Source organism: Accipiter gentilis, chromosome 11 (assembly GCF_929443795.1).
Source record: "Accipiter gentilis chromosome 11, bAccGen1.1, whole genome shotgun sequence".
Taxonomy (NCBI): Eukaryota; Metazoa; Chordata; class Aves; order Accipitriformes; family Accipitridae; genus Astur; species Astur gentilis.
In genome coordinates, this window is record NC_064890.1 from 3489136 (window position 1) to 3515481 (window position 26346).

At 46.7% G+C, this 26346-nt stretch overlaps 1 protein-coding gene across 1 annotated transcript in view; it reads left to right on the forward strand.

Annotated features, from left to right (window-relative positions):
- Nucleotides 1-26346, forward strand: part of PLXNA4 (plexin A4) — a 452832-nt gene that overhangs the window by 287040 nt on the left and 139446 nt on the right. The window contains exon 5 of the mRNA XM_049814131.1: nt 8507-8607. Coding sequence (XP_049670088.1) covers nt 8507-8607 — 101 coding nt within the window. The remainder of the gene's footprint in view (nt 1-8506; nt 8608-26346) is intronic.

Sequence of the window (26346 nt, forward strand, 5' to 3'; positions counted from 1 at the left end):
GAAAGGAGGTGATCCCTTCGAGCAGTGGACTCTGGAGCTGTGAAACTCCCTGCCAAAGTATGCTGTGGATGCAAAAAGTCAATGTAATTTCAAAGGTAAACTGGAAAATTAAAAGAAAGGTCTGTTCAGGTTATGGAATAGAGACACCTAAGACTCAGAAGTTCCCCTGAACGAAAATAGCCAAAGGCCGGGCAGCTACTGGGAACACACCATATATGCTTACCCTGTTCTTATGCTTTCCTTAGCGCCGTAAGGCCATGGCTGAGGACAAGGAACTGGGATATGTGGAGCGTTGATCCCAACCAGTACAGCTCGTTTTGAGTGCTATTATGGGGAATTTTAAGTCTGATCACAACTGAAGAAAGGGGCCTTTTTCGAACTGTCTGTCTGCCACAATTTCTGTAGTTTGGCAGCGCTTGTAGGGGTCATATAATCCTGCACAAGGGAATTAGATTAACATGATCAATCCTTCATGAACCACATGGGTCATCAAGCAGTGGAGCTAGAAGTCCAGGAGGGAGTGGGGGTGACTGGGGACAGAGATGAGGCAAAGATCCTCCAGACGCTGGGATGGAGGCATCTTAATCCAGGGAGATGATCAGGGCATAAAGGTGGGATTTGGAGTGGTGATGGGATTAAATGAATTGGAGCTGATGACAAGGAGACATGAGAGGCTACCTGAGAGGGCTGCTGAGGTGAATGAATCTGCAGGAAGATGCTCCTTGGTTACTGAGGGTGAGGATGGGAACATCTGGAAAGGTGGTGGGACAAGGTGACCTGGAAAGTAGCCATCACCATTAGAAACAACTATTAACTTCTCCCTGTGTGTTTAGTAGTTCACGCCTCCACCAGGAGCCTTCAAGTGATGCTGGACTTTGAGAAAGCCCATTGCAATGACATAAATTCCATTACAGGTCCCAATTAAATCTATATATAGTCTTTATAGAGCCTGGGTAACAGTCTACCCCTTGCTCGACAGGCATGCTTCAGTAACCACACAGGCACCGGCTCTCATTAAGCCTGGGCTGGCCCTGCATTAACTGTGACATGAGGCTCTCTATTTTGAAGGCTTTTGAACACAAATACTTAGCCAAACCTCATTTGGTTTACAGTTTACAGACTGAAACACTTGACCGTGGGATCAAGATTTAGCAGTGAACAAGGCAGGGGGGATCTGAAGCTACCTAGACCTGGCAGGGAGAAACACAGATTGAATACTATAGAGAAAGTTGGCCAGAGCTGATGGTTTGCAGGGTGGGTAAGAAGGTGGCTGGTTTCGTCAGGCTTGGGTAAAACCGCTTGACACTCCTTCCACACCTCTGAGCTGATGAACTGTGATTTTTACAAAGGACAAGGATTCCTAATAAATTTCCTGCCTTGTGCAGAGAGCACATCGGCATGCCGACGGGATGGACTGTTGCTATCCCAGCTGAGGAAGAGTTTTGCGTTCTTGGTAAGGAAAAAACAAGAGTGAATTGGGAGGAAAGCTGAATGAGAATCTATGCTGGAACCTCTGGGCACACGCTCTTCAGTCTCCAGGTTGCCAGCCGTACTCAGAGCAGGATGATGTGTCCCTCGCTTCTCCTCCAGTCTTGATGCTTTTGGGAGAAGAGTCATTACAGCGTGGTAGACTTCTTTGAAGAAGGGACAGCACGGGGTGGAGGCTGAGCAGTTGTGCAGGGGGAACCTGGGAAGCCGCCAAGCCTTCAAGAAAAGGACTGAGATAATCTTTGTTATTTGAGTGTCTGTTCCTTTGTAAATAAACCAGAACAGAGAGCAGGAATGAGCTTGGATGCAGCAAAGCATGAGGGCTGTATTTACAGAGCAGATGGTGAAAGGCACTTGTTCAAACACAGTTCGTGTCATCACACAAGGTCTTTTGAATTCCTGGAACATTTTTCTAGCTATGTGACACAGTGGATTTCCTCCACCACTCTCCCGGTGATTAAAGAAAATGCATTTTGTATTGCGACTGGTTATTCTGGTACTACAATTAGGAAGATGGGAGACTTTAGCACGTTTGGTTATTGTTTGCAGTGGCAAGATTAGAGGTATAGGAGAAAATTAAGTACGGCATTGATGTGAGATTCACCTCACCCTCACCCTGTATTCAACCTGTATGTTGTAAAAGTCTCCATCTGACCTGGCTGTCTAGACTCCTTTATATTCAGTGGATAGACATAGGAAGACCCAGAGTGTGATTTATCTCATCCCTGGGCCGACGTCTAAAACAGAGAGCAGACAAATCCTGTCCTGCCAAAGGTCTCTCCTTCAGCAGAACCTGGATTTCTAGCTTAGACTTAGACTCCGATGTTGCAGACAGACTTTGGTGAGAGGGCAAACCCCTTGCTTTGCATACCTCCCATGCCGGAGCTGTTCCCCACAAGTGCCAAGGTTTACAGACTTGATGGATCAGAAATGAAGCCTTCCCAAAGTCCCCAACTTGGCTTTTCTGAGCGAGCTGTAACGCAGGGTCGTCCTGCCAAGGGAGGCATGGAGAAGAGGATTGCACTGCAAGGGGTGCCAAGAAAATTGCGCTGCTGTAGAAGCACCAGTAGCAATGTCATCGTGAGAGCATCCGATGGGAACTGACATCTCTCAGCCTCTCCCCAAAGGCTTCTGGGGCTGTTGCCACAGAGGCTGTGGGCCTTAAATCTTTCTATATCTGTCATTGCTTTACCTCTGTTCCTGTGATTGGCGTGTGACTGTGGCTGGGAATTTGCTCTGGCAACGCCAGGGTAAAGACGTCTTTCAGCAAAGATGTGCAGGCCAGCTCAGGGCAGCGAAGAGAAGAGGAGAAGCAGCACAGATACAGCTGTAGGTAGGAAGCCCTTTGTGAACAAAGAATATTTGGACAGGTAATTTACCCTGCCATGCAGCGGGACATTGACCCCCCCAGTTTAATTATTGTGTCATTTGTCCTTGACAGCTACTGCTGCTTCCAATTAACTGTCCTTAATTAAAGCCTCCAGTTTTCCAACTATGTAAGCATGGATTTACTGGGAAGCGTGCTACAATAAAGAGGAAGAGCTTGGGGGTGTCTGATGAGAAATGACATGTCCTGTCCCAGTGGGACTGGCAAGTTATTTAGTTATCATGCTGGAGTGGCAGGCTGGAATCAAACCCAGATCCTCTTCTCCATCTCCGCAGGATCATCTCCTCGCCCACCAGTTTTACAGCCTCACATGTGTCCGAGTCCTGTTTCTTACCGATATAACTAAGACGTGCTTCAACTCCCTGGGCTTTTCTTTTCTGTGTTCCTGCTTCTTGCTGAGCGTGTAGGTCAGGTGGATGAGGCACAGGGTCTTGAACATGACAGAGGAATTCAAGGTCCCTTTGTCTGTAATTCAGGCCAAATTACAGTTGGCATCCTGGGATGCCGTGCAGGCGACCGAACATCCTCACTGACTCTGTTAAGGGTGCAGAATCCGGTGCCGCTAGTGTTTTCTTAGGTGTTTTTTCCTGCTCTATTTAATAAACTGTATTATCATGAACTCTCTATTCAAGGCTTTGAAATCAAATAAGCTCCTCTCTTAATCTTTCTGCAGTTTCTCGGGGCTGGCTGAGTCTTGAAAGATAGCCGCATTCACAGAACCCACATGGCTTGACAGAGACACTGTTCAGTGTTTTGGAAGTGTATCTTTTGACTGTTGGGGAGGAAATTGGCTACTTATGATGCCTTTTTGTACATTTAAATTAACTTAGTCCATCAGACTGAATAAATCCCGGCGCTGTATTAACATCCAATTATAATAGCAGAGATTGAGCAGTGATTCACATTTTGACCAGAATGTTGGCAGTTTAAGGGGAAAAAAAAGTAATGTATATTGAAATAAAAAAGTCAAAAATGGGAGCCAGAAAATTATGACTGAGCACATAGCAGGAGCTTTTGTGAATGTATAATGGCAGAAGCGGGAGCCAAATTTCTAACAGGATTAGCTGTTACTGTCTATGAGATCCAAAAACCTCAATCATTTTGTTTTAAATGACTTTCTGTAGTTCATTCATACTAGAAATAGAGGGTGGAAGTGAGGCTGGGAGCTAGAGAAGCCGCAGTTTGGAATTCAGGCTGGATCAGAGGTGAGGACAGCCCAGGTGTTGTGTGAAAAGCCCTGAAGTCGTATGTTGCAGGTGAGCTCTGAACCGTACAGCAGTTTGCAGATTTTGCCAGATTTTCCAAGATGTCCTTGTGAGCCAGAAACTTGAATGATTTCTTTGGGGATCCGTGGATGAATGCGTTGACGAAGTGAAATGACCTTTCAAATCCTGCTGCAGCTACGGCAGCTGGACCTGCTCGTGGTTTTCTTGCCGCCCTTGAGAAGGACATCAGATGCCCTTACCACTTTTCCGACCCTGGCTCTGGGATTGCATCTCCCTCGGGATAGCTGTGAGTAGGGGACAGTCTAGATGCTGAAGCTGCCCGAGGGATATCGGTCCTGACCCTTTGGTCTCCCCTGTTCGAGCAAGGTGCTAGTGGGGAGGTTCCTGGGTCTTTTGCACCCTCCACTGCACTGCAGTGATTTTGGAAATCCTGTGGTAGACTGGCTGCTCTGGAAATGCTGCCTACCTCAGGGATGATCAAGGATCATCTGTCCCTCTGCTCTGCTATGGGCAGAGCCTTGGAAGCACAGCAGCTCCTAGATGTCCATAAGGTGTGGCGACAGGGATCTGTAGGAACCTTACCTTCATTTCTTCGATATTTCATTGAAGCCAAAGTCTAAATATATTGTACTTAATAACTTAGTGTTCAGTAATCAGGTCTTTCCTGGACTTCTTGCGTGAACTTGCTCAGATTCCTCAAGCCCACATCTCCAAAGACATTTAGATAGCACCTACTTCAGCTTCATGAGATCTCACTTTCAGCTTCAGCTCTCATTGATAAAATGGGGATATGTGCTTCATCACACATGGGATATAAGCCCTTAGAACAACAGCACTCTTTTCTTACATCCATATATTGCTCTAGCACAGTGAGGCCAAAAATATCAGTTAAGCCGCGACCACTGCTGGAATATAAATGACTCAAACCTGGCTCATAGTGCCCCAAAATGAAGGACACGTTGCTTTGTTAATCCTCTGTCTGCATATAACCTGAGACCCTGGTTATATTTGCTGCAGAATATTGAATCCAAGTTCCACCCCAATGAGAACCAGAGGTAGGGAGCCTCACGGAGGTTGGGAAATGACCTTGAAAAATTTGTTAGACTTTCCAAGGATGGAGAAGGGGTGGAAGGAGTAATCACAGTCTGGTTTACAATGGAGATTTCAACCTTCAGCGCTGCCTAGTCCCTTCATCACAGTGAATAATGGCAAGGCACCGTAATTGGGAGGCTGCATGGACTTTTCTTTTTCAGATATTTTAGGGGCAGCGTAAAAAGCTGACTGCTCCCAGGAGGCACGGTCAGTTCTCAAAACTTTCAACTGGGAAAGCTGAGCTGAATTAATTACAGTTTATGTTCCGAAGGAAAATAAGACCTCTGATGTGCCTTATTTGCTTGATGTTCTTTTTCTTTTCAGCTGATGACCCCTAGGTGGCTTTCCTTTCAGTCTCAGCTCCTTTGTTTTTTGTAGTTTCTTTCTTTATTAATTAGAAGGTCTGACACTAGCAGCCCAAGACATTTATCAGCATGGTATAATTTTAATTAATCTTGCAATAATGCTACTTGAGGTGAACTCACAAAAGGTCTCATATAGCAGGAATAACACATAGCAATGCAAATGGTGACACAGGACACCTACTATTCTGGTGTGCTTGACAGGAGGTGGGATGTAGCTTGGTGCAAGCTCATACCACATAGCTGTGCTCTGGGACGGTGACACAAGCAAGGTGTGCTCCCACACAACATACAAACTATATCCTGTAGAGACCGAGTACCTTAAACATACTGAAAAGGAAGCATTTCTGCAAAGATGAAGATATGGACTCCCAGGAGGTTCCTCCGGTCTCTGAAAGGAGCTTGGATATCCTTTGACAGCTAATTTAATAATAATAATAATAATAATACCTACAGAGACCACTTTTTGTCTACACTTTTTGTAGAAAATTGCAAAGAAATAGCAAGTGTCAGTCCTCTAGGACTTCTTTCTTGTACATATATCATAGGCACAAGTGGATTTTGACTTACAACATTCAAACCCAACATCACTAGATGTTGGAAGAGTGCATGTTCAGATCTAAACTTCTTAGCTAAGGCTCACTTTATAAGACAGATGTAAACTACCTCAGAAACTGAGGTTCACAAAAACTATCTACAGCTAATGAGGATAAATCGAGCAGCACCATGTTAAACTGAGGGTAGTTTGGATAGGAACTGCATAGCCAATCCCATCTGTGTTCCCAAATTTCTAATTACAAGGTGGACATTACACAATCGATTGCATCTGGGTTGAGGAATGGCAGATTTACAGTCTTTCAAAACCGAATTATCTGCCTCTTTTGCAAGTACTCTGATGTTCACAGTGTAGATGTGGTCAAGCTAGATGTGATCAAGGAAAAATAATTCGCAACGTATTTTTCTCAGGTGGAAATAACAGGTGGGAGTGGCTGACAGAAGAAATTATAGGGTCTCCAACTTTTGATTTCTTCCTGTAAAAAATTGTATGTCTTTTTGGAAGTTGGATGCAACACAGACTATTGGGTTCAACATAAGTCTGATTGGGTGAAATCCTAGAGCATACAACTTATAATTGATGAACAGTTGATACCTTCTTGACCTGCAGCTTAAGGAAGGTGGAACAATTGCATTCATGTCCAAGCCATCTTACCTTTGAAACTTCTTGATACGTACAGAAGTTTCAATGACTCGCTCCCTGTTTTGATCTTCCCATTTTCGTTGCTCAGTGATCTGTCCTGATTATGTTCTTATGCTTATGGCAATAGATTAAATTTGAGAAAGGTTTTGGGTTTTGTTTGTTTGTTTTTATTTTATTTTTTTCCCACGTTCTCCCTTTTTCATTAAAAGCTTTCAGTAGCATCAGTTGGTTTCTTTGGGTGACTTGACACAGGCAATGGTGCAATGGTAAATAAATCCCACCATATTTTTATCTGAAGTTTTCTAAAGCTGCTGCCACTTGCCAGAGGTAAAAATACAGATTTTCAGCTTTTGCTCATAAACTATCAACTACCACGTGGGGTGTCTGTATAGAGGTTAGGAAGACAATTTCTGATACAAACAGAAAAGGTCTTCATAAATAGCTGGAATTTTGCCTGATATATATTTATATATAAAAGCCAGTTCTTGCTTCATTTACAGTTGCAGTCAGAATGAATCTTAATCTGTCACTTCACAGCTCAAACTCTCTCGAATGTTGCACCAAGTAAAAAATTGTCACTAGGATCCAGGTGTATTCCTTTGTCATTCGTCATGAGTAACTGTTCTGCTGTTTATAGTTGGCAGTTCTCAGTGGCGTTTCATCAGGATAATACCACTCTATATCATCTGAAGGAATAAACTCTCCCTGCTGACATAAGCTGGGGTGAAGGCACTGGCAATTGACTGTACATTATAGAAGCTCTCTGAAGCTTATTCAATGGAAAAGAGACTATCAGGTCATTTGGCCCAAATTGTGTGTTTGGCTTCAAAAGACGTAAGGGGCTTACAAAACTTAATAGGAATCAAAAGGCTCCGGTCCATTAGACAGGAAGAGGTCAGGCTAGGCAGTCCCTTCTTTCTTTGAAATCTCTGAGTGAAATACTTTAATTAAAAAGGAAGAAAGAAAAAAAAAAAGATAATAACATGCAGTATTTTGCCAGCAGATGGGTGTTTCAGGTCCACCTCTAATGCCTTCTGAGCTGCAGAGTCAGGGCGACAGCAAGCTCGTTCGATACCCAGGCTGGTAGCTTTTGTCCTTCTCCTGGTGGCAACAACCTCTCTGGGGGTGGGACAACTGATGGTTGGAAAGGTGCCTGGGCAATGGGGAGTGGAACTAACACTCTCCTGGGACCAGTGGTGGTGTGGGAGGTCACGGGAAGGAGACAGAGAGATCACGAGACCTCAGTTCTCACAGGAAGCCAGAAAGCAATGGGGTCCACAACCAAAGTGTTGAGAGCGTTGAGATCCAGTGAGTTTAACTTGCTGCAGAAGATCACACGTTGTTTAATTGTCTCAAGGTACCAGGTCTGCACACAGCCTGCCTGATTTGCTGATTCCCTGTGAAACTGCAAATGAGGACGACTGGCAAGGAAGCTCTGCAAGTGAGGTCATCTGGCATGGAAGTGTGAAAGGCCATGGGGAAGAGGGCAAGGTCACAGGGGATGTGCTGGTCTCAACAGGGGTTGCACTAAGTTGACTGCTGATCTGGACAGGGGTTGCACCAGGTTGAACTCGAGCAATCTGCAGCCACATCCCTCTGTCTGCCCCAGGCCTGCCGAGCTCTACGGGGATGTTCCTCCGGGAGGACAGGCACCAGGGGAAGAGGACAGGGAGGGTGGCATCTCCGTCAAGTCGTTATGGGCATTACGGAGCCCTGTGAAAAGCCTGACAGGTTGTCCCCTTTCCTCCTGCAGCTCACTCGGGTGCCCGTGGAGTCGTGTAGCCAGTACGAGACCTGCAGCGAGTGCTTGGGCTCAGGCGACCCTCACTGTGGATGGTGTGTCCTTCACAACACGTAAGTACCTGCTGGTGTTTGCCACCGTCCCAGCCCCACTGTTCTGCCAACCATCTTCCCTCAATGGCTGTGATGACACATGGCAGAGATGCAAAATGCTGTCTCGGTCCCTGGCTGAACTAGGTGAGCCAAAGAGTCACCCAGGTACCTCCAGCAAGGGCTCTGGGACTTGCTGGGGGAGACTTCGCTTAACTGAGAAGCGTTTTTTGGAAGACAAGGGAAGAGAAGGGTGGTAGAGGCTGGTCAGATCTCCTCAACCACAGTCTGCTGACTGCACCAGGAAAGCACCTGTCCACCCTGATGTGCTTTGAATCAAACCCAGCAGCAGCTCTTCTCTGGGTGACAGTTACCTTCTTGTTTCCATTGCTTAAGGCAGTTTGGCTCTGACTAGCAACCTGGCTCACACACTTGTCTCAGCACCTCCAACTTTCCACTGCTGCCCTAAACCTCTCCTCTTTCAGACTTGCCATGATCTCCACTGCCCTTAGAGAGGGATCAGGTCCCTGTAAGCATCATGGGGTCCACCCCAAGTTAGATTTCAAGGAGACCTTCTGGTTTGTATGTTCCCTGTGAGAAAATGTTGACACTGAAGTTGAGTGTTTGTCCTGTGTGGGTCATCTCAACTGTGCCAAATGAGCACAAATGAGCCAACTCCTCATTTGGCTTATCTGGCCAGGATGCTGAGCAAATTTGTCTATATCCACATTCCTGGGCTTCTGTATAGCAGGCCAAGAAGGGACCTCATTCCACCATTTCGTTATTCTATGGTTCTCGCTTATCCAGTGCCTCGCAAGGAGCACTGGATCCAGATGTCCTCAGGACTGGGAGATTAGTTCATCGGCTTTGTTTTCTGTAGGCTTTTTAATGACGCTGTTGATCTTGAAGTTTCCTCTCTGCAGCCTTCACTGACAGTGATCTCCTGCGGGGAACCCACTGCCAAAGCTGTGGAGAGGGAGGTGTCAGGTTGGCTGAGCTCCTGGCTATGAGTGGCAGGGTGGTCTCCTTTGCCAAGAACCTCTCAGCAGAGACAGAGGCTGGAAAGTGCATTGGATCAGTCTAACTAAATGTCTCCAGCTGAGCGTGGCTCTGCAGGGTGCTGTCACTCCAAGTTTCATAGTGCCCTTGGCAGCGATGGAGGGTTTTTCTGATGGACCCTGCTATTGCGGTGTGTCTGTCTTCTCCCACCGAGTTCACCTCTGAATTCTTCATGTTGCATTGCAAACTCTCCTGGTGGAGACAGTGATCCAGTTGAAGCGATCCTCCTCTTTCTGGAGCAGAAGAAAAGGGAACAAACTTGTACCGTATTCCAACCTTCTGTGGATGCTCTTTAGCTTCTGTGAACCTCATCCAAAGCCATGACAGTCTGCTTAATTTCAGATCAGATCTAGGTGATCCATCCCAAAACTTGTCCAAAAACTTGACTCAGGCTCTGGAATCGTTCAAGGGATCCTTGGCAAACCAGTCCTGAGTTGTGGTCTGGTAGGCATGAACCTGTGAAACTTTCACCCTGGTGACCTGAGGATATATCCAATTGATACACAGCTCTATAGTATGTTTCCATTTCATCTTATCCTGCAACTATCCTACAGAGCAGTGCGTGTTCTGCTGTCGATGGAGGGACAGCACAGACTATGTGCAAGCAGTATAGGAAAGCGTGAATTTGGCCATTGATTGTACCACAGCAATGCTAGATAATTCATCTCCTACCATCCAGGGTCAGTGGCAACAAGCAATCAATACATCCAGCGATAAATCCCCCAAAGGAGAGAAAAGGGGCAGAGACAACTGCAGATTGCCCAGCAGCTTATTGTGAAGGAGCGTCAGAAATGTGACGGCTGGTGATGAGTGAGGGTCGTAGCATCGACTCAGAACAAGAAACTCCCGTACAGACTTGGTCCTTCAAGGAGAAGTTTGGCCTCGCAGCCTGGACCTGCTTGATGGCAGGATCCCCATGCCCTCCTCCGTCTGGTCACTTAACCTCTGTTTCCTTATCTGGAAAAGAGAGGCACCTCTTATTTATCTACCTTGCAGCAGGGTCGCTGAGATTAATTCCCTGTGGATTTTTTTGAAGCAGTTGGAAGGCAAATGTTACCAAATCCCACTCCAGTCTGTTCCTTCCCCCTAGTTTCCACTGCAGTCAAGAAATCTGATTTCCAGTCCAGGTTTGGAAGGGGGTTTCAGTGCAGCCTCAGATTTTCCTCTCTGGGTCTCAGTTTCCGCATCCTTTTAGGTAGCCCTGAAAGCAGAGGAGCCAATTACATCCCATTCAACAAGGTTTGGTTGTGCAGGATATTCAGGGTAAGAGTGCCATTAGTACTAAGTCTCTTATTAGAACTTTATGCACATCAGAACCCCTTAAGATTCATTAATAGACCTTTCCTCAAGTGGGATGCATCATCAACGACTGCTGCACAAGGATCTCTGGGGAAATGTGCCATAAGCGTTTCCCCTCATGAAGTGCTAACCCTTCTCTCTTCCCTCCCAGTCAGGAATCCCAGGGGCTTTCCAGTGCAGGGCTGAATCCAGCCATGCTGATGTGGGAGCTGTTCTGTGGAAGGGATAGAGGAATCAGTCAGGCTGTGCAGGATCTGGGGTAGGGTGGTACTGGAAACCAGATTGCCTGTGGGCAAAGTCATGCCTTTGTTTATCTTCCTCCTCCAGTATAAACCATCAAGAGGACCAGTGGTAGACTGGGAGACAGGTGAAAACTGCCAGATGGGGTACAGCATCTTTCTTTTTTTGTCTCTCCTATGCGGCTCTCTCTTATTTTGGGATTCGCACTTCAAGGGCTGACGCTGACCCTTTTCCCCAGACCCCCATTTCGAAGCTATCAGCTCCCACCACGTGAGAGGTCTGGGGACGCCTGGGGACAGCTCTCCCTCCATCGTCTCACGGCGGAGCTGGGCTGTCTGCGTGGAGGGCGGTGTGCCAGGGCTCAGGAATCGATTTCCACAGCTCTGCTGTCCTAACCTTACACCGAGAAACTCGAGTCCGCTGAGAGAGAAAGAGACAGACAGACCCACAGACGGCTGCAGGAGAAACGAGGGGGGGAAGGATTGATTGGCTTCTGCCCCAAAGAGAGGAGAGCTGATATAGAGCAGGTCACCGGAGCTTTTCATCTCTGTATCTTTAGCCCTGATCTTGTCCCCCCCCCCTCCCTTTCCCTGCTATAGCTCTGCTCCCCTCCTGGGCTCTGTTCAGGCCTCTTTAGGCGGCGATGAATCATTTAGTTGGTGTAAATTGAAAATGTGGCGCTCGGTTGCTGCATGGGTCTCCAGGGGAGGGAGAGGGGCCGGGGTGGGAGCAGGGGGGGAGGAACCAGGCTGAAAAGCTAATAGCTGGCACGGAGGCACTCGGTGCCTGGTCGGAAGGTCGAAGCAATGTCATCAACCAGAACGGGGGGCTGCAGAGAGGGATGAGAGCAGAGCAAAGTTTTCTCCAAGCCTGAAATGAATTGCAGCTTCCTCCTCTGTCAGATGCAGCAGCGTCCAAAGATGCCGTGCAATAGCTGACAACCCCTCTAAACCCCCCGGCAAGATTCTTCTGTCTCCATCCATATCCAAACAATGAACCTCCTCTACCTCCTTTCCCCCTCCCACGCAGAGGGGCAGAGGTAGCTGAGGCTTTTTGCCCCAAGAGAAGGGATTAACCCTTCTGCAGCTGAACGAGCCCTCGCTATCCCCGCCTGGCCCCGCACCAGCTCCAGAGCAGACGTGCACAAGCACTGATCCACGTGCACATGGTGATCGTGCAACTTTTCAGCCCTGCACAGTGTCTCCGGGTTGTGCTTAACACCCCATCTGCCAGCAGAATGGATATTTGGGGCAGAAAACCAGCATCATCCCTATAGGGGGAGGCAACACTTTATCAAGGGGAAATACGCTGACCTTGCTGGGCGCAGAAGGGACCTGTCCCAGGCTCTGTTATGTTAGTTGCCGCTCCTAGATTTTAGCTGTGCTGCCTCATTTCATCCTCATGTAGCCTCTGTCTAATTTTGAGGTGAATAGTGGAACATGCACAAGCTGTCCGTAAGCGAGGATGCAGGCCCTCAGCACCAGCCTCCTTCTGCTTCTGGGATCTGCCCTCGCTGTTACGGGGACTCCTTGGCTGGCAGGTGATAAGTCGCAATCACGGAGGTAAATAGTCCCATTTTCTGGGAGGAGTTGTGATGTTTCAAAACTTTTTTTTTTCCGGCTTGTAGCGGGCCAGTTATGTTTTTGAATAAGAAATGTTCTTGAAAGCAGTTTTAGAAGGGGCTGATACCATTTAGTAATTGGAGAATGATTCATGTAGACCTCAGAAGTTCTTATTTGGGGATTTTACTTCAGGTTTTAGTAAATTGCTTAAAATTTCAAAGTAAAAAGTCATTCTGAAGTGAAGCATTACTTTTTTCTTTTTTTTTTTTTTTTTAATTAAAATGAAACATTTGGGCATCTGTGATTTCTTTCTCCCCCAGAAGTCTTTTCCAGCTCTAGAGACTGAGCAAAGCAGGCCTTCAACAACCACTGTTGGTTTGAGGGAACTGATATTTGCTGCGGAGGGAAGAGGGCTTGTTTAAACACCACCAGTCTGTCCTACTGTGGAGGTAGCAGAGCCGGGAGTTGGCTCTGCTCTCTGCACCCCTCTGCTCATCTGTGAGGAGCTGCACATGTTCTTTTAGTGTCCTTCTGGCACCCAAGAACCTCACCTAGGGACTCGAGGTGGCTCTCTTGGCTTTCCACCCCAGTTGCAGAGCATGTGCCCTACTCCTGAACCATGGGAATAGGATGCAGTGGCCTCGTGTAGGCATCCTCACCCCATGAATGAAGGAAAGACAGAAGGCTTTTAGATACGGGCCATACCAGTCACCTTCCAGGATCCCTTTGGCTCGGGGTTAGTCAAGGGATGGCCAAAATGTGGTACGCCCGATTACTCAAGCTGAGCTGACGGTGGATTGATAGGATAGCTGCAGCAACAGAGGTGGTGTTTATGAGACACTTGAGAAGCCATATGAGAGTTTTTTGGTTTCCCCACAAAAGGACAGCCCTGTTCAGAAGGGTTTTATGCTGTCCTCTGGCAGGAGACACCTACCCCAGTATCTGGGAAGTTGCCTTCCACGTCCTGCTCTTCCCGTCTGCCTTGTAGCTGGAGGATACTTGTGTACGCAGAAATTACAGTTCTCATCTCTAACACGATATGGAGGAAAAAGGCACTTAAACAAGTTGTTTTCTAGAGACTGAGGAATTAGTGTGGAGGGGGCGGGAGGTTTGTTATCCATGCTCAGACTCATTGCCAGACCAGGGGAAAAAAAAGAAAAAGTTACAAAGTGCAGCTCCCGCTGTCTCCTCTCAGCAGGTAACCCGATGCGGTGCTGCTTGCAGAGGCTCATTGATCGTCCCTGGCTTTAACTTTCTTGGTCAAAGTCTTCTGAATCACTAGAGAGTCTCGGGTAACCTAAGCTGCCTACAGATGCTGCAATAAGACCTTTTTTTGAAGGGTCTTTTGCTTGCTTGACTTTCTGCTGTCTGAAAGACTGTGACTGTCTTTCAGGCTGAGTTTTTTTCTTTCTTTTCCCCTTCACCTCTTCTCTTTTCCTTCCCAGTCTTTTCCTCCACTAGCACAGGGGAGGGAGTATATATCTCCAGTGCTGTGTGAGGAAGGGTTACTGGGAAGGGCTGTATGGATCAGGGGTCAGGAACTCAGCAGGGCAGGAGGGTGGAATATCACAGCCAGTCCTGTGCCACTCTGAGCTCTAACAGATAGTGAGAAAAGAGTGATTTACTGATTCTTGCGGGGGCTTGTGATCCGATAGACCCTCAGCTTCCACTGCAAGAAACCAGGTTCTCAGCTGTTCCTGCTTTGTACTCCCCATGCTGTTATGTCCCAAACCGGAGTCCCTAAAAGGTAGCAATTTGCAGGTATTTTGCATTTGCCTGGAGTAATGAATAAGTCTTCGCAATCATGGTTAGGACCTTTTTTTATAGGAAAAGCTTTCCGTATCCTTTCCTGCCTTAGCATCGTCTTGCCATGGGTCAGCTCTTGGTGCCTTCAGATACCTGGGAGACCCTCCACATGTCAAAAGTACGTGACAGCTGTGCTGATATTCCTAAAGGTAGATCAGCCACACAAAGAACAAATGGCTTCCAGCTCAAATCCTGCTTTGCCTTGGAAACTTGTAGGCATCTAGGCTGATCTTTCCCATCAGAGGGGAAGCTCAGAGCTACTTCAGTCGCTGTGTTCAATACCCCTGTGTGTCTGAGGTATCTGGGGGCATTTCTCATTGCAACAGGAGATTTCCAGCTCCATGCTGTTGGTACACAATAGGGAGAAAAACATAAACGCTGGGAGGGAAAGTAATCGCAGGAAATCTGAAATCTTTCCATTTGCTTCAAAATTCTCCCATGGGTTGTTTGGCAGTGTTAGCACTGCCAGTCAATGGTGGCAAAGGTAGGAGTGAACCAGCTGTCAAGATGTCTTGTCTCCAAACATCGCTCGGTTTGACTCCTCCCCGGTCACAGCTGGAGCTCAGGCAGCCGTGCACGTGGCCTGTGAACCTCTTCCATCTGATAGCAAGGGAAAAGTGGAGTCATCTTCCCGCAATTGGCCTTGGCACAGAGTGATTCCCACTTCTTCTCAGGTAGTTATCGAAACTGGAGACAGCATTTCAGCTTTTGCACAGAGGGAAGCACGCAGCGGGGGGGGGGGGGGGCTCTGTAGAGTGACATTGGCCCATTAAGCATTCTGCATTGAGCCTAGATAATCTTTAATCTGTCTGCTGAGGTATAGCTAAAGTACCCATCATTTCACACCTAGGCATTGCCTCTCCTTTGGAGCAGAGGAAATAGCCCCAAATGTGACAGCTCTCCAATGGCCTTTTGAAATGAGATCGGGGCTCTTAGTCCAGAGAGCAGGAGGAAATTCTTGGGACGGGGAGCGTGCCTATTGATGGTGATAAAGCCCCGAGTGAAACGGAGGCTCCTGGGAATCCCATTTCACTACAAATGGGTGATGATGTTGAGTAAACCACTCTGAACCAGCCCTGTACCTTTGAGCAGAACAGCTCCTGGAGAGCTGGCCCGCTGCGGTACCTGCACATTGTGCGTCCAGCACAGCTGATGTCCTTCCATTCCCTAGACGCCATCGTGTCCCTTTTGGGAGCACTTTTGCTGCTCTGGTCTACCTAGCAGTGCAGGGCAGAGCTGTGCCCTTCACAGGTTGATTATCTCGGTGGCCGTGCCTGCCTGAGGCAACTCGGGGACAGCACTGGGCACTGTGGACCATAAGACGCAGGCGTGTGGTAAATGTATTTTGATAACAACCTTCTTCCTTGATTAGCTTGTTTTGCTAGAGGGCAGTGGGGAGGGGTGGGAAGATAATTAGTTTGTGCAGTGGGTTCCAGGAGAAGCTTTCTCCTGGTGCAGCCCTGTGAGTTAGATGTCCTACTTGGGATTTGTCTCCATCACAGAAACATTAGCAGCTCAGGTTTAGCATTGCAGAAAGTTCAGCCTTTGCAGAGAAAGATGTCTGGGGTTTCTTCTCTGATGTGAAACACAGCACACAGTCCGCCATGGGCTAGGAGGTGTGTCTCATGTGCTAGGACATGGAATGAGAAAGGGATAATGGTGCTCAGTGGTACCCAGGGACCTTCTAAAGGACCTCCTGTATGCTGGTTCCCTGACCTTTGTCATCTCAGCATCGGTCTTTCTCTGGGACACTACAGACTGGTGGGTGGTATATCTAGATATCCCACAGGACATATCTAGATAAACAGCTAGGGAGGGAACAGGGACAGGGGAAAGCTGCATAACCACCCTGACCAGCTGAGAAAGCTTGTCAGGTGTGCACTGGAGCTGAGATGCAAAGTTAAAGGGCTGCCACAGGGAAGGAGTGTACCCTGACTTAGATTATAAAGCGGAGGTTGACAGAGCCAGCAAGGAGACCTAGATATGGAGTAGCAACATAAGGACTTAATTCAGCTGCCTAAATACAGATGTATGGAGAACACCAGGAGACTTTGAAATATAGGTGGTTTTATTTACACCAGGAACTCAATTCAGTTGCCCATCCGTGGGGTATGGAGATACTCACCATATCAGGATATGGTGAGTATCTGAGATACTCACATGGGGCTGGGAAATACGAGAGAGTCTACAGGAAACCCGCTTCTGGAGGATAAAATGGGGACCAGCTGGGCTCCTGAGGACATCTCAAGTGACTTTAGACCCCTGGGCAACAGAATAGAGCCCAATCCCAGGTTGGGATGTCCTCTCCCCACATATTCTCAGGGTGGCCGAAACCCCGGTCTGGGCTTTGCAGCTTGACCAGTCTCACTCGTCCCATGAATTTTAAAAAGTCCTCCAAGGTCATATTTTGCAATAAAGCAGGGTTAGGGTTTCCTGCAAGGTTGTGCCACTCAGTGAGTGTCATGATGGATGGATGGTTCGGGAAACTCTGTCTCAGTTGCTGGGTTATTTGTAGGGAATTGCTCTCTGTCTTGCTTGTCGGATGCTCCCTGGTGCCCCTGCAGCCAATGATCTGCCAACGAGGGAAAACGGCACGCCAAAGGAGCTCTCTCCAGGGTGGGGTATGTCTGCCTCCCACTTCCACTGTTTCTTCTGTGACTTTTCATCATCCTCAGCCTGTGACAGGTCTCAGAAGGGAACAGAGCTGGGGGAGGATCAGGAAGCTCTTCCTCCTAAAGAAAAGCACAGCAAACCTTTAAGGGATGTCTTTATCCAGAGTCACCCTCTCCGTGGATGTGCGCACACACACTCCTACCCATAAATATGTGCTGTCATCTTCTGTTGCGCACTCCCACATTCAGAGACCTGCCACCAAATATCCCCCTGTGCCACCAGCACGTGTGTCTCCAGCCCCTAATTCTCCGTATTGCTCCCACACCACGCTGCACTCATTCCCCCAAGCAGAGGTGCAGAGGTAGATCCTTTCCCAGTTGGCTTCTGTACCAGGGAGATTTTACCTCCCTTCCCTATAGTACTATGGTCCTGGAGGCAGGTTGTGTGAGTTCACAGGAGCTCCTGGGGTTGAAGCTAATTATCTCATGCTGCTGTGGGGCTTTTTTATTTATTTTTTTAAAATTTTTTTGTGGGGGGGATCTTTCTTGCTTTCCTATGAGCATAGTCTCTTCTTCCTGTCCCCAGCAATATACATATTTCTTTTGTTTGGTAAGTGGATCTGAGCAACTCATCGTTCTGTTTTCTTGAACATCTTGTCTTCCATCATTTTCCACTTCATGTATGTCCTTCAGAAGCTTTTGAATACCATACCATCAATAGCAGGAACCATCTAGCAAGGCAGACGCAGATGTTTTAGCTCCGTGAGTTACAGGAGCCAGACGACAGCCTGATCACTGGCCTTGTGGGGAGATATAGAAGTCCCTCCCTCATTCAAGTAAAACATCTTGCAGATGAACCCTGCCAGTTGCCCCAGTAGTGAAGAGCAAGCCTGGGTGTCAGTAGGCTGCAGCTCTCCGCTGGGCTCACCAGCGCAGGTCAGCCACAGAGGAGAGCAGGGAAAACCAGCCCATTGCCAGGGCTGCAATTATACTAGAGGTGAGTGGCAGATCTGGACATGGAACAACATTTCTTGCCTCCTGTTCCGATGCCCAATAGATTGGACCAAGTTAATTTCTGCCAGGGTAACGGGTGCATTTTTAATAAAGCCTCATCCCTGCAGCCACAGCTAGACTAGAGTGGCTAACGTGGCTGGCTGCAAGAAACCAGGATATTCAGAGGAAATGTTTTCTTGCCATCTTCCTGCAGGGGAGGCCAAATTCACAGTGAAGAACAGACATGCTGGCTGTGAATTTCTTCTGCCACTGGCTATGGGCTTCTTTACGCACTGTAGGGACATGGGGCAACCCCACTGCAAGCCAGGATGGCTGTACCTTGTCATACAGCATGCACCAGCCCTTGCTAATGGAAGGAAGGGCAGCTTTCTGATTATTTTCCTCCTCTATTTGCTTCCCTGCCTAAGATGTTGAACCAGCAATTAGCATGTCTTTTTATTGGTTATCTTGTGGCAAAGACTAAAGAGAAAGTTGGGGGAAGAGAAATACATTGAGGAGGAGCAGAAATGCTGAAGGGTCTGCTGGGGCAGAGTGGAGGAGCTGGAGGATGATTCTGCTTAACCTGGCTAAAGGGATTTGAGGCGTGAATAATACGAGGAAGTGGGAATTGCTGTGGGCCGGAGGTCTGAGGCACTGTTGTAAGATCTGGGACAGTTTCTGACTGGGAAAAACACGTTCTGCACCCCTTGGTACATTTAGGAAGGGATGCCAGCATGAGCCACTGGTCAGAGAATTTTCCTTAGGCAAGACAGAGCGGTATTAATTTCCCTGCTCTGCCAGAGATCCCTTGCATGATTTTGGACAAGTTACTTAGGATGGGATTTATCTCATCTACTACTAGGTTTCTCGTCTCAGCAGCCAGTGAAGAGAGGGACTTTTTCTGCACACATCCATTGTAAGCCTGAGGTGTTTAAGGCAGTGGGGTGAATTGCCCTCTGAAAGTGCCAGTTTCTTTTAGTAGCTGTTGGGGAAACCTAAATAACTATATCAAACAATGCCCAACTTACAATGACTCCAATTTTAATTTTCCTATGTTTTAGCCCCTTGTTTGTAGGAGAGGAGTAACAGTTCCTCACCTCACAGACAGCTGGGAGGTCCAAAGCCTTAAAGCATTTTGGACGATGAGTGGCTTGCAGAAGTCCTGCAGGGAGCTGGACTTGATGACTGCAGGCTCCCAGACAGTACTGGCTATAAAGCAGGACAATATTAACTTCAGCTCACCAGTGGCTGAGTGAGTTTTAGGTTTATTTAATTAAAGCAGAAGGAGCCTTAGCAGACAGGGCAGGGTGCAAACTCACATGTAGTTCCTTGCTTAACCCAATGAACATACCCAAATCACTGGCTGTTAGTGCAGAGGTGGCACCAGAAGGGTTAAGGCAGGCAGGACAGCAAGGAATGAAGCAAAAGCCCCTGTGTCTTGCTTCTTCCTCCCATATCTCATTCCCAATGCCTCCTGCCCCTCTGGCCCCAGGCAGTAAAGGAGATCTACATTTTAATTGAGATATGTTAAGAAAATAATCTCTATCTAGCTCACCCATGCCTGGAAGGCTTCTCCCTTTTTAGCTTGGTGCAGATGCTAAGTGCACATTTTGGGGGGGGCAGGGGTTGTTGTATGTCTGTTTCTCTCCTTTTCCCATCCCTTCTTGATTCCTAGGTCTGGGGAGGAGGGCAGAAGGCTGGAGCTGTCAGGAAAAAACAGAGCAGAAAGTGACAGGACCTCATTTAGATCTTCTCCCTCTCTTGCAAGAGGCTGTCCTCTGGTTGCAGTTGCATCCTTTCTTCCCTCCCTCTGATCCTCGGAAGCAGGAGTAGAAAGGAGGTCAAGATGCTTCAGCTATTTGAAGCACAGCCTTGCCTGCAGTTGGATGGGGAAGGAAAGAGGGTGAAGCGAGGTCTCTTTAGTATCTCACTTGCATTAATGGGGCCCCACCGTCGTGGCTCAGGGCCGAGGTGGGGAGATGACGACAAGAAAACCGGACTCCTTCAGTTTTGTCGCAGACCCAAACCTTCACCGCAAAGAGGTGCGACTTTTGTCTGCAGACTTTCTCAGCTGCAGCAGAGGGACAGGAGCCCCCGCGAGCTGTCCTTTCCCTTGGCATCCCAGGAGCTGGGACCAGGCGGCCAGACCCGTCCTCCCTCCAACACCCGCTTGGAATGGACACCAGCCAGCCCTGCCAAATGAGCACTGAATTATTTTGTGCTGGGCAAGGGGGCAGGATTTCAGTTCGGATAACACTTTCCTATTTTATCTGTTCCTTGTCTCTTAGAGCTTGCCTGGCATGATAAGGCGTTATCAGAGCAGAGGATCTCTGTTGGAGCCACCAGTGAATGCGACTGGGCCAGAGGTGGCTTTTCTCAGCTCCTTGCAGGCTCCCCTGGCCCTCTTCCACCCTGTGCCTCTAAAGAGCCAGACAGTTAATAATGGTAGGAGGATGACATTGGAATGTTTGCCAAGAGCTTTAGCTCTATGCTTTTCTCAGGGAGAAGAGAAGATGCAAACGCGGATGAGAACGAATCAATCTGATCCCTTCCTTATTTTCACCCAGTCCCGATCCTGCAAACAAGCTTGCAAGTAACTTTGAGCGTATGAGTAAGCCAGAAAGTAGAATGTTTTTTTCCATTTTAAGCCTATTGTCTCATAAAATTTTTTTCATGTAGGGATCTAAGTTCTGCAGTCTTTCTGGGTAGGGTCTCAGTATATCTAGGTATGAATGTGATTTTCTACATAGTAGGAACTTAATTCTTACTAGTACTGTTAGGGCAGCGGTGAGTCTCTGCTCTCCGTTCCCTTCTCTGCTCTCAAGGACCAAAGACAAAAAATGACCTTGAGGATTCCCCCCCGGTTTTAATTGATGGAGGATCTGGAGGGGTTGGCAAGAAGGGAAGGAGAGCAGACCCATAGCATAAACTCATCTGGCCAATTGACGAAATATCATTCGGCTGCCTCTTGAGCTGCTCAGGAACACATCAGTCCAGTTATTGAGTGTAATACTTAATCTCCTATCGATTGGGGTGAGCTGAAGAAGATAGCCTTCCCCACTACCCCAAATTAAAAACTAAGAGAAGTAAATGCTTTGACTTTTCATTCTGCCTGAATGTTTAGGGAATTCACTGTTAATAAAAAAAGCCCCAAACCCTTAAGAGTGAAAACATGTGTAGAATGAATTATAGCAAAATCAATTAATACTAACAGTATCTATTAAATATTGCACTCTGGAGCTTTACAGGAGTACACTGCTGCTCTGATATGATCATGACATCATTAACATAACATAAAGAATCAAAAAATCAATAGCTTGCTGAAGCCCAAAATTAAGGCCAAGCAGTGTTATACCATATCTTTAAATATCTGAAAGAGCAACTTGTCTCTGTCATGTCAGAGCTATTTGCAGATGAAACATCTCCCAGAAAGTAGATGGGAATTTGCTGGCCCGCCTGTCACTCCTGCAGCTATCCCCTTGGGATACTTGGCATGAAGGTTAGCTCACTTTTTCCACCAGTGTGGACACAAACAGAGCAGAAAATCTGATCAGGATTACATTGGCATAACCCTGGAGGGACTCCAGAGTAGGCACAGGGTCACTGCATTGGTGGGCAGACAGGCATATCTCTGCAGGATGGAAACATGGACAAGGTGTCTTCCCCCGTTGACTTGATTTACATTTTATGGTGTTAATGTTAGGGAGTTTCTTTTGCCTAAGGATACTGCAACTCTTCTGCCTGCATTGGAAAAAAAAAAAAGAAATGGAGCTAGGAGAGGCTTTCAGAAGGGCTAGCAGAGCTGCTTGGGCAAGACAGGACTGGCATGAGTCTCAATGAGTGTAGAAAACAAAGGTGGTCAGAGGTAGGACTGCTGTTTGTATGGATTTAGGGATTAAATGCTTATGAAAGAGAAGGATGTTTAAGATGTGGATAGTCTTGGCCCAAGAGGGAATGCATATAAACTGAGCATTTAGTGTGTAAGGTAGAAGAAGGTTTCTGACTGGGAGGAGAATGAATGTCTGAAGTAATCTTCCGCTGGGATTAGTGAGTGCTAAAAATATAGCTGGTTTTAAGATAAAGCTTGATAACAATTCTGTATAAGCTACTATGGAGGGGCTGCCTGCAGAAGCACTAAGTGAATCAGGCGGTCCTTTCCACCTCTCTGCTTTGTGTGGGGGAAAGCTAGAGTCCCTTTTCAGCTCTGCTTAGGCCTCTGTGACCTGCCAAGTCTGTGTATGTATGTGTTTCCATATGAGCTGGGTGCTGAGACCCCATCACAGCCGAGGAGATCCTGCTCCCCATCAGTACAGTCAGTGGAGGCTAAAGAGAGACACAGCTCACCCTAAAGTAGATCTGAGGCTCCATTCAGTTACCGAAACATAGGCATTTGGTGGTCTTTTTTCGCTTTGACCAAGTCATCCGTAGGTCCTGTGGCACAGTTGCCAGCCCCAGGTGGCTGTCTTGGATCCCCTATATGTGGTCCACAGAGCAGAGCCCTTGTGTTAGAGCAGGGGAATCAGTTCTCTGGACTCTGCTGACTGTATTGAATAAATCCCTTGCCTAGGGAGCTCAGACATCAGCTCACACACCTACAGATCGACACATAAATTTAAGAGCCTCAATCTACCATCTTAATCCCACCCCTGCTACCTCTGGACCTCAGATTTTCCATCTGATACCACATTCCGAATGCTTCTTTGGTTTGCCAAATCTCCAGGAGGAGAGTGGGGCTTTGGATCACGGCACAGACCATTAACTTTTGCCCCATGGGCAGATGTTACGAAGGTGCAAATGGTATTGGCAGCTCATGGTCCTTAGGGAGAAGTGTTGGGGTTTGGTATCAAGATGATCAGATTGGAAGAACTTGAGGTGACAGGGAAATTCACTGACGAAACTTGATAGAGCAACATGATAGAGCAATCCCTCCATCAGGTTAGAGGGAGAGACACTCCCTTACAGAAAATTAAGAGGAAGGAACACCTCGTCGCATGTGGCTAACAGTTGGAGAAAGGATGAAGAACCACATAAATAAGATGCCCCCCTAGATAATATCCATGTGGCCCCTCGCATCAAGGACATGGTCTTCAGGTGCAGAGATCACAGGTGGCAGAGAGAAATGCGGACGGCAGGAGATTTGGTCAGCAGGAAAACATGTAGTTGTGTTTCTGAGGACAACGAGGAACGATCAGAGATTTACCTGCAAGGTAGAGACATGACAGATCCCATGGGGCATCCAGACAGACTCCAACGGGAGGAATCCTGGGGCCCTGGTCCACATAATGTAAAAATGTGTAATGTCCACCATTTGTAGTGGTAAAAAACCAATTCCAGGGAATGTTATTAGGCACTGGAAGACAGCTACCTATGCTGCAAAGTTATTAGAATATAGTTTGGCTTGGGCCAGCTATCGCTCCTTCAAACAATTCCTGGACATGTTTGGGAATTAAATGGGTCGGGGAGGATTTCCACTAGGTGTTTTGGAAGTTAATAGAGTTCAATAGCATGACTGTGATCAGACCATGTCATTTGGCCCCAGGATCAGAGAATGTTTCCTAGTATTGTTTAATACACTAATGGGATGTTGCCACAGCTCCCACTTGCAAGGAGACAGTAGGAGGAAAATCCTGGAGGAAAGACACAAGCTGTTAAGATAACAGGCTAAAAATGAGGACTTTCATAGAAGGATTTTCTCAAATGCAAAACCAGGCACAGAGGCAGTGTTCCAATGCATGGTTAAGAAAACAGAGTAGGAAAAGTTTATAAGGAATAAGGAAACCTTTTCAAAGAATGGGAGCCAACACAGGAAGGAACCTGGTGGTTGCCAGTTAAAAATCAGACGAGAAAGAGGTTTGAAGGTTGAAACTCATTTTCTAAAGGTGAAGTCATAATACATCTTTACCCTTTAAAAGTGGTTGGATTGGAACTTGATAAAATTCAGGTAAGAAACAGCAAAAATCAGTTCCAACAAATGCCCCTGTTAATCAGGGCACAAGAAAATAGGCAATCAGACAAAATTAAATATATACTTTCTCCTGTGCACATGCTAGTAGTCTGATTTAAATGAAGATGCTAATAGTATGCACAGCCCAAAACCTTGATAGAAGGAAGCTCATCTGTGGCATAAATCAGACAGGAACAATAAAGGAGGCCAAAATAGTAAAGAAATGGCCTTCATGTTAAAGGAAATGTAAAATCAAAGAAAGAAAATAGGGTCAATCTGTGCACAAGTGACAAGGTATCCCTAGGGAAGGGAACGGTGTTAAGGCTGGTTTATTGACCACTTGAAGATGGTGAAAGTGACTGTGTGTGACATGCTGAGAGAAATTCAAAAGGTTAGGAGGGCAGAATATGCGGTAATGAGAGACTTCAAGTGGCCCCGTATGCGCGGAGCAAATGTCACAACACTTGGAGCTCATACCCGTAAACCCACTAAAAGAGAAACAAGTCTGGATTCACTCTCAGGATTTACTTGCAGGATGTGCTGCAGGGCACAGCTATCAATGCGTTGCTCTGTAAGAGTGACCACATGGTACTCCAATTCAGTGTCCTGTAGAAGCAAAATAAAATAAATAAATAAAAATTACAGTGCAGTTCAACTTCAAAGTGGAAAAAACATAAAAATGAGGAAGCTTGTTAAAAGGTGCAGCCGCAAGGGTAAAGTGCTTCATGGTATCCTGGAGACTGCATAAAGATATCATGTAAGAGGCTTATTGTGAAGTTATATGACCTATGAAAAAAGACCTGAAAGACAGTGAAAGTAAGTGAAAAAAAAAAATTAATGCCTGCTTAGACATCAAGGTAAAGAGACACTATTCAAAACTGGAAGTTGTACTTAGAGGAAAAAATAATAAAAAAGATCAGTAACTCTATGGTGTGAATTGCAAAACAATCATCAGGCAGCCCACACAGGAAACACAATGCTAACCTCATAAAAACGAATGATTAAAATTTAACAAGGTCCCCCCCAGAAGTTTACTTTCTAAAGGACACATGGTGTCTGAAGTGTCTGCCAGTAAAGGTTTAGTAAAAAATGCTTTTAAAGCATAAAAGGGATATTCACTGAAAGGTCTTTAAGAAACTCTGATATCAAATTGCCATGTTGCACCTCATTGCTTACACTGGCCTTGATACTGGAGGAATGACAGGTGGAAAACGTATCATCTTCTTTTTTTCAAGTTGGACTTGCAAACAGTCCAAGAACTAGAATCCAGAAATCCGACTTTTTTTACCTGTCAACTTGGTTGAACCATGATTAAGAATAGACTGAAAAAAAAGCATATGACATGCTGGGGGAGAGGGGTGGGTGTCACAAGTCTGTTATTGTTCTTTAAATAAATCAAAGTCCATGTGATATGGATGATGTAGTTAATACAGAAGAATTAATACTTTTCCCATAGTGAAGAATTTGAACTATGCTGTCATGGGACAGGAAGAAGAGTCTTCTGATAGATTAGCAACCAGTTCAAAGATGGGAAATAAAGATCAGGAATAAAGGGTTATGAGGGGGAGGAGGGAATACCCAGGGGGGTCCCATGGGACCACGCGTGTTTGGTATATTTATAAATGAGCTTAAAATGGATAAGGAGTGAAGGAGAAAAGGTAACTGGTGATAGAGTGTTTTTCAGGGTTGTCAAAAATAAAAAAGTCCGCAAGGAGCTGTAGAAGGAATATACCAAACTGAGTGGCAGGGTCATACAATGGCAAGCGTAGCTCCGGGCTGATGCGTGCAGGGTTAACAAGCAGAGGTAGCAGCCGGCTGTTCCTCCAGGTGTTCGGGGCCGGCTGTAGTGAAGGAGGTGGTGAAGTCAGCCTGGGTAATTCTCTACGAACCTCAAACAATACGTACAATGCGAGGCATGTTTTGGAAGTGAATGGAGAGCACAACAGAGAGTATCATTACGTGGCGATCCGCAGTGCTCTCCCATGCTGCGTACACTGGGCACTTTTGATCATGTAGAGTTAAAATGAATATAGGCGACCCAGGAAGGCCGTGGGAAGTGTGGGAAGCAGGACCGTGGGTTTCTAACGATCTTTGTACAAGGAGAGATTGTATGACTTGGCAATTTTCATCTTAAAAGAGAGATGACTGAGAGGGCTATAATACATCCAGGCAATCATGAGTGTAATGAAGAAAGTGAATAGGAGATGATTACTCACCATTTCTCATAATACAAGATCTAGGGAACTTT